This window comes from Alnus glutinosa, chromosome 13, assembly GCF_958979055.1.
Source record: "Alnus glutinosa chromosome 13, dhAlnGlut1.1, whole genome shotgun sequence".
NCBI lineage: Eukaryota > Viridiplantae > Streptophyta > Magnoliopsida > Fagales > Betulaceae > Alnus > Alnus glutinosa.
In genome coordinates, this window is record NC_084898.1 from 2,528,624 (window position 1) to 2,542,395 (window position 13,772).

At 37.7% G+C, this 13,772-nt stretch overlaps 2 protein-coding genes across 2 annotated transcripts; both read right to left on the reverse strand.

Moving 5' to 3' along the window:
* Positions 1-1,981: 1,981 nt before the first annotated feature.
* On the reverse strand, positions 1,982-3,506 carry LOC133854571 (uncharacterized). The gene is made up of 2 exons (XM_062290806.1): positions 3,186-3,506; positions 1,982-3,094 (listed from the first exon to the last, which is right to left on the reverse strand). The coding sequence occupies exons 1-2, from the start codon at positions 3,504-3,506 to the stop codon at positions 1,982-1,984; spliced, it is 1,434 nt and encodes a 477-aa protein (XP_062146790.1).
* Positions 3,507-5,696: 2,190 nt separating this feature from the next.
* LOC133855089 (geraniol 8-hydroxylase-like) lies at positions 5,697-8,126 on the reverse strand. The gene is made up of 2 exons (XM_062291393.1): positions 7,236-8,126; positions 5,697-6,296 (listed from the first exon to the last, which is right to left on the reverse strand). Exons 1-2 carry the CDS (start codon positions 8,124-8,126, stop codon positions 5,697-5,699), a joined length of 1,491 nt encoding a protein of 496 aa, XP_062147377.1.
* Between the last annotated feature and the right edge of the window lie 5,646 nt (positions 8,127-13,772).

Here is a 13,772-nt window from a genome sequence, read left to right on the forward strand (position 1 = left end):
TCGCTCGAGCCTTGTACTTGCATTGCTCTCCTGACTGCCAGTTTCACCTGCTCATGGATGCCCTGAAGATGGTCAGCCAGCTCATCTGCTTTAGGATTCAAACGACCTACACATGGAACAGGATCTAAGTCCAGTACTCCGGATGGGTTCTGACCATAGACAATCTCGAATGGGCTCATCCTTGTGGTACTGCTCTTCGATCTGTTGTAGGCAAATTCTGCTTGAGGTAGGGCCAAATCCCACTGCTTTGGTTTAGTCCCTACCAAACACCGCAAAAGGTTGCCCAAACTTCGATTCACCACTTCTGTCTGGCCATCCGTCTGGGGGTGGTAGGCACTGCTAAAGTTCAACTTTGTCCCCAGTTTTCCCCATAGGCTCCTCCAAAAACTACTGATAAATTTGGTATCCCGATCTAAAGTGATGGATCGAGGGACACCATGGAGACGCACAATCTCCCTAAAGTAGAGATGGGCGATCCGAACAGCATCCATGGTCTTCCTGCAAACTACAAAATGGGCCATCTTGGAAAACCTATCAACCACAACCAAAATGGAATCACAAGCCCGTTGGGTATGGGGCAAGCCCAACACAAAGTCCATGCTGACATTGAGCCATGGAGCGTCAGGAACCGGTAATGGGGTGTACAGGCCTGCATTGGTGAGAACACCCTTGGACTTCTGACACACATAACAACGTTCCACAAAGTGAGCCACGTCACTAGTCAACTTGGGCCAATAGTAGTCAGAAGAGATAAGAGCCAACGTCTTGTCCCGCCTGAAGTGGCTTTCATTATAAAGTTCACTAATAATCTGTTACCTTAGTGAACAATCTGGAATGCACAACTGTAACCCACGAAATAGATAACCATCATGCAAAATAAAATCAGAACGATGACCATCTGTTACCTCCTGAATTATCTTCCCTAAGGAAGGGTCGGCTGCATACATATTAGTAAAAGCTTCAAACCCTGTAACTCTATTACTCATGGTAGTGAGGAGCATCGTACGACGGCTCAGGGCATCTTTGACACGGTTTAGACTTCCTGCTTGGTGCCTTAGTGCAAAGGTGAATTCCTGTAAGTATGCCACCCACTTGGCGTGCCGCTTACTCAGCTTGTGTTGACCATTGATGTACTTTAGAGCCTTATGATCGGTAATAAGAATAAATTCCTTATGTACCAGATAGTGACGCCAATGCTTCAAAGACTAGACGATGGCATAGAACTCTAGGTCATAAGTGGAATAATTCTTCTTTGAACTCAATAGCTTCTCATTGAAAAATGATATGGGACGCCCCTCCTGACTGAGAACGCCCCCAATGCCAACTTCGGACGTATCGCATTTTACTTCGAACACCTTCTCAAAATCAGGGAGTGCCAAGACTGGTGCCTTAGTCATCTTCTGTTTGACCAGTTGTAAACTGATCTCTGCCTCCTCAGACCATTGGAACTCACAACCCTTGAGACATTCTGTGATGGGAGCGATTAGGGTGCTGAAATTCCTGATGAATCAGCGGTAGAAGAACACCAACCCTTGGAAACTTCTGTCGTCGTGCAAGGTCTTTGGCTGGGGCCACTCCAAAACTGCATCTATCTTGGATTGATCTGCATGGACACCATCAGTAGATACAACAAAACCAAGAAAAGTTACAGAAGTAGTGAAGAAAGAACACTTCTTCTAATTGACGAAGAGGCGCTTCGTTCTCAACATACTGAAAACAGCACGGAGGTGCTCAAAGTGTGACATCCAAGTCGGACTGTAGATGAGGATATCGTCAAAGTAAACCACAACGAATTTCCCCATAAAAGGTCGCAGAACTTGATACATGAACCTCATAAAAGTGCTGGGCGCGTTGGACAAACCAAAAGGCATCACCATCCATTCGTACAACCCATGTTGCATCTTGAATGTCGTCTTCCACTCATCTCCAGGCCTTATTCTGATCTGGTGGTAGCCATTTTTAAGATCAATTTTGGAGAATACTAAGAACCGGATAGCTGATCCAACATATCATCCAAGAGGGGAATTGGGAACCGAAATTTTACTGTGATCCGGTTGATTGCTCTACTGTCAACGCACATGCACCATGAACCATCTTTCTTTGGTACCAACAGGGCAGGAACTGCACATGGGCTTATACTCTCACGGATGTAGCCCTGCTCCAGCAACTCTACCATTTGTCGCTGCAATTCTTCCGCTTCCTTGGGACTGAGGCGAAAAGCTGGCCTATTAGGCAGAATCGACCCAGGAATCAGGTCAATCTGATGTTGGATATTTCGCATAGGTGGTAGTCCGGGAGGAAAATCTTCTGGCATGAGGTCAGAAAATTCTGCTAGCATCTGTTGCACCTCTGGTGGCAATTCTAGAGTCTCGTCTACTGTACTATTCTCACAAGGCAGTAAAGCATAAACTCTATCTTCAAGCTCAACTGCGACTAAGAACCTGGACATAGAAAGCAGGTTAGTATTATCAGCTATCGGGACAGGATTGGCTTCGTCCCGTCGGAGTGCTAACACAATCTTCTTCCCTTTGATACTAAGGGAATATGTATTCTTCCTGCCATCATGCACCACACTGCGATCATACGACCAAGGTCTGCCTAACAATATATGACAAGTGTCCATAGAAACTACATCACACCAAGCATTATCAAAATACTTCTTGCCAACAGAAAAAGACACTAGGCATCGTCTATGTACTTTTACCTCACTCCCATTGCTGAGCCACGACAGCTTGTATGGCTTGGGATGACGTTCTGTCTTCAACTGCAATTTTTGGACAGCCTCGTTGGACACTACGTTCTCGCAACTGCCACTATCAATGATCATCTTGCAAACTTTGTTGGCCACTGTGCAAGTTGTATGAAAAATATTGGTTCTCAACCAATCGTCTCCAGAGTCCCCCTTGGGAGTCAGCAAACTCTTACGAATGACTAGAGTCTCTTGACTGTCCCCATACAGTACATCTTCATCTCCATCTTCGTCATACACTGGATCTCCAGTCTCCTCATACGTGAAATCTACCACGTTTTCCTCAAGTAGGAGGTTCTTGCCCTTCTGGCTGGCAGGTTTCCTGCAATCACTTGCCCTATGCCCCTATTCACCACATCTATATATAACATTTAATATTAGGGTTAGAACTACCCTGCGTTGGCTGCTGGACAGGACGGGATTCTTAGGGCCGAACCGGGCGATTGCCTTGATCGCTTCTGACTACGGGCCGCTTGTTCTGCTTCTTCTCTGCGACAAGTGCACGCTGATAGGCCTCAGAAATGGTCCATAGCGAGTGCAGGCTGATGGCATCTTGTAGGGGCTGTCGCAATCCTCCCAAATACCATGCCACCATCTGCTCTTCTGTCTCAGATAGATCATTCTGTGCGACCAACTGATAGAACTCCTCGGTGTAATCATCCACCGATCTCATGCCTTGCCTCAACAAGTGAAGTCGCTGAAACAAGGTTTGAGTGTAGCCGAAAGGAAGGAAGTGACTCTTCATCTTGATCTTCATCTTCTCCCAATCGGTGATATTGGCTTTGCCTTATCTCTCTCTTGACCGCTTCAACTGCTCCCACCACGTAGATGCTCTACCCTTTAATTTGATGGCAACCAGTTTCACTTTGTCGAGATCGGGGACTTCCTTATACTCGAAAATCCGCTCTAACTCATTCAACCAATCGACGAAACCTTCAGCTTGTAACGTGCCAGAAAACTCGGGCAGGTCTACTTTGAAACTGAGGGCTCCACGATGACGTTCCCGATCACGGTGGTCCCGGTTTAGAGCGAGATTGGGATACGGATTGTCAAAGGTGGAATCAGAGTCAGAGTTTTCCATCTCAAGATTGATGAATTCCTGCACCGCAAGGCGCTGGGCTAATTCTGCAACTTGCCTCTGCAAATCTTCAATCATCACATCCTGAACGTTACGATCACGGTGCGAAGCTTCCTTATTCGGAACCTGCCCATGATGACCACCACGACCACGACCACCAGCCATCAAAACTGATGAAGAACTCGTCTCTGGAAAGTGTTGAAGCTTTGATACCAATTGACGCCGAAACAGAATTGCGAATATTCTGCAGGCTAATAAACAAGTAGTTTGCAAGGAAGAAAACAGGAAATTCACCCCAAAAACAGAGAGAAACTCTGAATTCGATAAAATTATCAATAAACAACAACTGTCGGAAAACGCCCACAAGCCGGGGCTTATATAGGTAAAAATTAGGTCTTTAGCAGAATTTTACCAAAAATAGCAAAATCTCGAAAAACACTAATAAAACGAAATACGGAATAAAAGTAGTCTGCCGAAAATTTGGCCCAAATCGGGCTTAGAATCACCTTCTAAACAATAAACGAAAAATTACCATAAATGGTAAAAAAATATCTAAAATTAGGGTTTTGGAAAGGTAAACAATGGATTTCGGGCTCAAAATGAGGCGCGCCGAGCATAGGTTGGTGGCCACAACGTGCGCGCCGAAGAGAGCTTTTTGAATTTGGGTCATATGCACGAATCGGATACTCGTAGCCAAAGTTATGGCCAAATTACTGCAGAGCACTCGGAAATTGCCCCAATTAGGCCAGATTACGATTTCTTGCCAATTTTGCGCTGATCTGCTTGTTCCAGATAACTCAGCCCCATCAATGCGCAATCTGACAGGTCAGCATTGTCTGACTCGGATCCTTCTGCATCACTTCTTATACTTACATGAAGGGTTGAGATTACTTGAAGCTGGAATTGATCCAATGGCTCGGAAGGATTCATCTCACCTGGGCGTGACCGAAAGGGGGCTGCAACATGGTTAGATGAGTTGTCCAATGAGTCATGCATGTAATGATTGGTTTCTATCTCTAAGAGACGAGTAGTTTGGTTCTAACTATTGTCTTGATTCTCTTTGTAATTAAACTGGGCAGAAAACTGGGCAATATCCTCGTGCATGGAGGCTGGGCTGGGTTCACATGGGCAAAATGGGCCTACAAAATTATTAATGCTAATTTTCGTCTAAAACAGGGATAGTATTTTTTGCAGGTATCTTCGTACCCTAAACAGAGCCCAAAAATTATGAAATTTGTAGGGTAGCTAGAGGACTTCGAGACGATCGTTTTGACTTTTGAATCGACAAAAAGGGAGTTTGTTTGACCCTATTTTCGTAATTTCAAAGTTTAAGGTCCGTTTGAACTTTTATTAAACTAAAACTATAAATGCTTCTTAACAAATGAATATTTGTTTTCATAAATATTTATATTTATTCTTTTGCCTTAATATTAGGTTATAAATCATATTTTAAGATATTTTACTTGATATCTTAAAATACCGGGTGTTACAGGGTCCCTCTCAGGTTCTATCGAAGGGTGGTGCTCAATATTTTGTGATATTTATCGACGACTTTTTGAAATATGTCTGGTTTATTTTTTGAAGAAGGCGTTAATTGAGAATCAGATTTGAAAGAAAGTAAGCAACTCATAACATAAAAAATCTCAAATGATGAAGACATCGCTAGACACCATATGGTTAGTCAAACTCCACAGCAGAATCAGGTTGCTTAACAGATGAATATGACTCTCTTGGAGAGTTGGCATGGCAATACACCAAACATGTGCTATATTTGTTATTCGAAAAAGTTATAGTACAATACACCAAAAGAGATAAGCATTATTCTCTTTTTAAGCTACAACCAAGTAAATTCTTCAACCAATTTTAGACTCAAATAGGAACAGCTCTCAGAGGATGAGCACGCTGTAAAGTTATGCCAAAGTTTTCTTCCATGTTCATATCTTCAAGTTTAACCCCATCTTCAAGCTTCCAATCAAATGTGTGGATAAGAGAACCTAACATCAAGTGCAACACTCGTATTGCCAATGGCAAACCAGGACATATTCTCCTTCCACTACCGAAGGGTATAATCTCAAAGTTTCGTCCTTTAACATCAATTTCTGACTCTAAGAACCTGTCTGGCATAAATGAATTGGCATTCTCCCATAAGGTCGGGTCTCGGCCTATAGCCCATGCATTCACTAGCACTTGTGCACCCTTTGGAATAATATAGCCGTTGATTTCTACATCTGCGTCCGCTTTCCTTGGGAGTAACAAAGGAGTTGGTGGGTGCAACCGTAATGTTTCTTTGAGTATTGCTTGTAAGTAAGGTAGCCGAGAAATATCTGATTCCTCCATTGTGTGACCTTCACCAATTACTTGCTTCAACTCTAATTTGGCTTTTGACGATGCATCTGGGTTGCAGAGTAGCTCTGCCATCGCCCATTCCATTGTTGATGAAGTTGTATCGGTTCCGGCAGCAAATAGATCCTATGTAATGTATAACAACCAGAAGTTATTTTTTATTTTTTGGAAAAGAAGAGAAGCCAAGAGATGCGTAATTCTTATATGTAATTAAGTGTAGTGATCCCACGTAAGAAAGAAGAATATAATTAATTGCAGTTCATGCATATATATTACGCGCCAAGAAGCGGAAAAGAACAAAATAAAATAAGTTAATTACACAAGTAAAATTTTCACCACCAATCTACTTTTTATCTTTTGTTGGTAAAATTTCTCTTTGATCATCTTTATCTTTGGTCATAACTCTTTTTTTTCTTTTTTATCATCTTGTACGTGTTTTTGCTTTGCCAGATAAAATCATCTCCAAGTTTGATTAATTTATTTTATTTTCTTATCATCAATCTAGAGTAATGCTAGAATTTACTTTTTTGTGACTTTTGTGTCCCTTTAAAAATAATGTGACTTTTAAAATCAGAATTAAGCTTGTCATTGATCATTATTAAATTTTGATCAAGTGGTAATTTTAAAAGTCATATTATTTTTGAAAGGATACAAGAAGGACAAAAGAATGACTTCTAGCATTACTCCATCAACCTACTCTCCATCTAAAAAAAAAAACTAATTTATGGTAATAAATAAACTAAAATCCTAACTTGTGTTTTCACATAATTAGAATTCTCTCAATGTCAAGTGAAATGAGAGGTCAAGTCACCCATCCTGGTACTATTCTGCAGAAGTACGCTTACGTGCGGAGTTTTGACAGATTCATAGTCATAACGAGTTTAAAACGCGTTGTATCAAGAAGTGTGCAAATATACATAAACACATCACAATTCTCATATCCAAACGATGCGGGACGTCACAATCCTTTTTCCTAATGACAACCCATCACAACATATTCTTTAAAATCAAAGTAAATAGATTACTAATAATGAATTAATAAATCCAAGAAGAATTAATACTGACCATGATGAAATGTTCCATCCTGTACTTGTCCATCATTTCACTGTTTTCTTCACATATGTTGATAAGGGTATCTAACATATCACTGTTCGTCAAAGAACCAGACACTTTTCTCAGCTGCAACCGTTCGCTAATCTTGTGGGCAAATATGTTTTTCATCTTCACAAAGTTAACTGTCATGCGCTGCCTTATGCCTTGGGGGTCGAACTTCTGAAGCACAGGAAAAAAATCTGCCAAGTTGGGTTTCCCTGCCTCTTTCATGATAGTCCAAACAATCTCCTTGTACTTTATAGTCGCGTCAGAATTCGGGCCCACCAAATCCACCGAAAGAATAGTGTTTGATAACATATTAAGCGAAGTCTTGAAAGCCGCTTTGCCTATATCTACTGCCTCACCGGTTAGGCTGCTTTGACGAGTTTCGGCGAGGAGCTCTTGCACTTTCTTGCGTCGGGTATCCTGGTTGGCGTCAAGTGCTGTGTTGGAGAATAGTTGGCCATTACATATTTTGCGAAGGTTTCTCCAATGCCTTGAAATGGGGATAAATGGCATGCCAACCACCTCGTGTCCCTGGAGTCGGAATGCATCCGGGACTGTTCGGTTAGACAAGAGTTGGTCATGTGTTTGGAGGACTTCTTTGGCCATATTTGCAGAAGAGATGACTATTGTGGTTAGTCGGCCTAGTTTTAGGGTCATTATGGGGCCATACTCCTTGGCAAGCCTGGTTAGAGACCTGTGGGGTTTATCACCGAGTTCCAAGAGGTTTCCGATTACTGGAAAAGGTTTGGGACCTGGTGGAAGCTTTTTGTGAATTGCTTTGCTTCTGAGAATTATATGGAAGGTTTTGATTATGATCCAGGTGAGGCAAAGACCAATTACAAAGCTCAAGAAATCCATCTCTCTCTCTCTCTCTCTCAACTATAATTTCATTTCACAGAGGAAAAAGCAAAGCTTAGGGAAACTAGACTACTACTCTTCTTTCTTTATAGATCGAGAAGAAGCAAAACTCTGTACACTGTAGGCCAGGAAAGAGGGGCATGACTTTGACGTATGAGTACGCAAAATGACTGTTACATTAAAAATAAATGAATAAAAAATAAAAGAATGTATAATGAAATAACCTTGGAATATATAGCCATTGGCCCAGATGTTTGAGAGATACAGCCACACCCTATATACGTCGGCCGCACTCTATAATTAAGCCTCAATTTTCACACAAACTACAGTGTCGGTACTTAATTAAGAGGAATAATTATTCCTCAATTTAAGGAATAGTCATTCTTATTAATTGAAAACCATGCATATATCAACAACCTCTGTTGTCAAGATAACAAACTTGTTCCCGAAATATGTAATCCTATCTATATTTGAATAATTGACTGTAAAAATTCTATCTACATTTCAATTTGAATACAAGAAGGGAAATTGATGCAACATGATCTTCTGCAGAATACAAGGAACGAAAACTGTTTCATGTGGAAGACTTGGTCTTTGACTTATCTTTTGGAACGAAAACTGTTTCATGTGCCATGGAGAATGGCTATTCTAATTTTCAAGTGTTATATACTTATCATATATTCTAACAAAAATGCTAGTTTATTCCATATTCTTCTAATTATAATAAACGCTATTCTCTTTTCTAATGGAATAGTCATTCTGCATAGGAAACCTAAGAGCAATAATATATAACAAACTTTTTCAATTTTATTTTCTTCTTTAAACGTAGGAAAAATTTGGGAGTCTTTTGCAACATACATTGTTTGTGTTTCCTAAACCGGAAAAGCCAAGGGAACTAAAAGTGCGACCTTATCCCTTACTATTATTTTATTACAAAAATTATTTTCTCTTTTGTCTCTGTCTTATAGCATTTATTTGAAATCATATTTAAATGGTTTTCTCTTTCCTCTCTCTTTCTTCTATCATTTATTTGAAAGACCATTTAAATAGTATAGGAAACAATAAGAGAAGCTATTGTGGTGTTTATTTAAATATGGAAGCAGAAAATAGCATGGTTTCCTAAATTTAAGAAAAAACTAAGAAAAGCTTGTGCAAGTCACAATAGCTTATTATTATTATTATTATTATATTATCTAAGGGAGTTTTGTTTTTTTAAATTATTATTATTATTATTATCATTATTATTACTATTTTGTGTGTGAGAGTGAGATTTGAGTATATTGGGACTTTGGGTTTTGAGTAGTTTTCTCCTTACTACTTGTTAGGTTTTTAATGTTGTCCAAACATGTTTGTTTGTAAGTTTTTAGTCTAGGTTGAGTCAGATCTAAGACATGAAATTCAATTTTGTGTATGTTGTCAACATTGATGTAGTCAGCTTAAAATAAGGGGTAAATGTATCATAAATCCCTAAGTCAACGCGCGATTTGGAATCACTCCCTCACTTTTTAAAAATAAACTTTCGTAGTTTTAACTTTTTCGATGATTTTAAAAGAGGCACTCCTTGTATTTTCCGTCTAATTATTCAACGTCAGTTAATGATATGTCAGAATTTTTCCACTTCACAAAATAATATTTTTCAAAGCATACTTTAATCAAACAAACCTACGTGAAATCCTCTCTCTCTCTCTCTCTCTCTCTCTCTCTCTCTCTCTCTCTCTCTCTCTCTCTCTCTCTCTCTCTCTCTCTCTCTCTCTCTCTCTCTCTCTCTCTGTTTTTATTGCTCCAATTTCTTTTACCATTTTCTTGGGTAAATCCACTGCTTTGGTTGTCTGATCTTCTTCAACCAACCCCTTCTCTCCAACTTTCACTTTGCAAAATGGAGAATGAGAGCAAAGCTGAATATTACGCAACGCACTTTTACTATTTACAATAGTCTTGGAGATCACTTTTCGCTTTTATTGTCATTTTTCCAATACTATCTTATCATGGGTTTGCTTCCTTTAGGTCCACTAGTCAAGAAAGTACCATTGAAGTCTCAGAGCTACAACTTAATTTTTCTTTGATTTTAATTTTTTTTTTAAATTTTTATTATTTTTTAATTGAATATATGACACGTGACAATGGTATTATAGAAATATTTTGACAAAATGAGCCTTTTTTCGCACTCTTTGGTAGTTTGAGAGGTCATATTAGTACACTTGGTAGTTCAAGGGATTACTTTAAAAACCGCTAGTTGTTTGGGGGGCTTTTTTTTTTTTTTTTTTTTATAATTATCCCATATTTTTAACTCTGGCCAAACATTCGAAGTTCCCCTAGAATGTTCGAAGCATCTCTAGACCATTCGAAGTAAACCCCTGACTCGAACGTTCAAAGCATGCATCTTTGGAACGTTCAAGAAAAATCCTAGGATTGTTAGTCCAACTATACACCGAACGTTCGACCCTTCCTAAAAAATAATTTTAACTTACTAGCCACATCAATTAGTCTTAGCCACTTCAACCCACACCTATAAAAACTCCCCTCACTCCTCACCCATGCACCTCAACAACCAAGAGTGAAAAATTCTAGAGAGAGAAAAGAATGATATTGGTGTTGTTCCATCCTTGTTAACGTAAACCTTGAACCTTAACTCATTTTTCATGTTATTGGTGTTTTTTAATATGATTCATCATGTTTTTTATGAGTCCTAAGCATGCCATGCTAAGTATATAATTTATCTCTATTAAAATGATTAATTTTGGGTTAAATACACTTTAGCCCCCTAAACTATTAGCCATTTTAAAAAAAATCCCCACGTATTGGCAAGTGTGACTCTTTGATACATCAAACTACTATTTTGTTGCAATTAAGTTATTTTTCTTTCATTCTTCAAAAAATGCCCTTATTTTCTTAAGAAAAAAAAAATCAAAATTTCATGCAAATTCTTTCTATACGAATCAAACCTTACTCTATGTATTTTAGTATTTGATCAAAGTGTAATTTTTTTTTTTATATATATAAATCAATTAATTTTTTCTTCTGTTAAAAAAAAAAAAAAAAAAAAAAAAGCTTATTGGTAGTGGATCCAACCGAACCAACTTAAAAATTGATTTTGAATGAAAACTTGTTTGATTTTAATAATACGTGGATTTTAAATTTATAACCACTCACAATAGTACAAACCTTTGCATTATAGAAAAGGGTGTCGAACCTCAAGGATTGTGGATGTTGTTTTGGTTATGGAATATTCAGATTTTATCTAATTTAACTTGGAAAAGATATTTTGTTTTGAAAACTAAAATAACAAGATAGAAATAGAAATAAAGGAAAATATAAGGGAATGATTTCATCCAAACCGCATACCAATGGTAGATTGTGTCTCACATGGGTTCCCTTTATATGCATAATATGAGCGCATAATGGGTGTTAACCATACGACGACCTCGACATGAAAATATTTAGGTTAGGAAATAATAATAAGGCATCTTAATTTCATACAAATCACTTACCATATCAAATTAACTACAATGAAAAAATATTTTAAACTAAAAAGGTGTGGAGTGATTAGTGTTGCCTAGCATGCCCTATAAAATCTCCTAATAAGCATACATAAGACAAGAAGATACTTTAGCTAGGAAATAATGATAAGGCATTTTATATAGAAACTGCTCACCTAACATCTATTTGTGAAACGATTCATGACCTTGGCATGCCCTATAAAATGATGCTAATAAGCATACTTGACTCATGTCAAAAAGTATCATTGCATAGCTTTCTCAAGGCTACACAATCATTACACATATTTAGAAAATCCCAAGAACAACATAATCAAACCATAGTATTTGGAAAAGAATCCATCAAAACCCTATAAACAATATTCTAGCTACTCATGAAGAAATGGAATTCTCTAATAGAAGAAGAAGAATCCATTTCCTTTAGAGGAATTGAAAAATAAGTATAGGAAAACTAGAGCAATAAGTTGTATCCAAGGAAATAATACATAAATTCTCTCTGGAATTTACACTAGAAAAGTTGCATCAAGGAAAAAAAAAAAAAAAAAAAAAAGACAAAGAAAGGCTCTCTAGAATTTATAAAGAAAAGTTGCATCAAAATAACTACAATGAAAAAGCCTTCCGAAATTTTCGGACCCAAGTTTCCATCAAAGAAATTAGCTACTAGAAAATAAACTAAAAGATGCACCTGGAAAATCAAAACCCCAAAAAAATGCATAACTCTCTCTCTCTCTCTCTCACATTGGATCTCTATTTATAGAGAAAGGAAAATTACAAATATCAAGGGAGAAGAGATTTAAGCCACACAACCCATCAATCATTCTTGGCCGCACAGAAGAAGAGTGATGAAATTCGTTTTTGGCCGCACAAGATTGCTTTGATTTCCACGCTCAAAGCATGGTTTTGATTTCCACCACACAAGCTTTTAAAATATCTGACGCTTTTGGAAGATGAGAAGTCGATCGATCGACTAATTTGGTCAATCGATTGACCAATTTTTGTGCTAATCTGATGGTCGATCGATTGACTCATTTTTGTGTTGATATGATGGTCGATCAATCGACTTTCTTCAGTTTGATCTAAACTTGATTTTTTTTCAACTTCCTTGATGCAATTTAGGCCTATCTTCAATGATTTTGATCTTGTTTTCAATTTAGGACCTAAAAATAAGATAAAACACTAAAACATAACAAAATATTATATTTACAAAACAAATTAAGTTTAACAAATGTAAATTAAGTGGCTTTGAATTTACATATTCAACACTTAATTATCACACCCCCAAACTTACATAATGCCAGTCCCTAGCATTACAACAAGAATTGAAATAAAAACAACTACTATAAATCCTCTTTCGTGGGAAATGCGATTGCACTTAGCACATACAACAAGCTACCTTTTAAACCCGTAGGCATTCCTAGTGAATGAGTGAAGTCTCGTGAGGGTTTAGCAGAAATGCTACCCATAAACAATATATATTTTTAATATTCATGTTATCCCTAAGAATGGACCATCATCAAAACAATGGTTTTTCATTCATGAACAAGCTTAAATTGACAAACTTCATCTTCACAATAGTTTAGAAAATTCATTGTCTAAACACTTACATATGGCAAGCTAAGATATCACATGTTCAAATTGGTGCAATTCGATATTAACACTTAGTTATGGGGCTTTAAAGTATTTCCTACATATATGGCTCAGTATCTCTAAATTCTTCATATTTCTCATCAGATGGAATAACCAAGGCATAGGTAGAATTAATATTTATTTACAACATTTACATGGTTGTGCAATGTTTAACTCCTTTAAGCTTTCTAATTGACCTATGTAACAAATGTTAGGTCAGTGACTCTCAAACCAAATGGCTTTATGGTACTAGATGTAAAACATCTCAAATGGCTTAATAACTCAAGTCAAAAAGGCTACAAAGTTAAACTAGCCATTTTATTAATTACTCTCATCTTTTGACGCAAACATTTAGTGTAATGTCCAAGAAAATATTTAATTGGTTTATTAGGTTTAAATAAAAATAAGTCTATTTGGTGTGGTAAAATAAAACAAAATGTTTTATTTTTATCCTATAAATTTGTAAATGGTAGCCAATAAAATAAAATACAAGAGAATATTGTTAAAGTCCAAAGAAAAGAAAAAG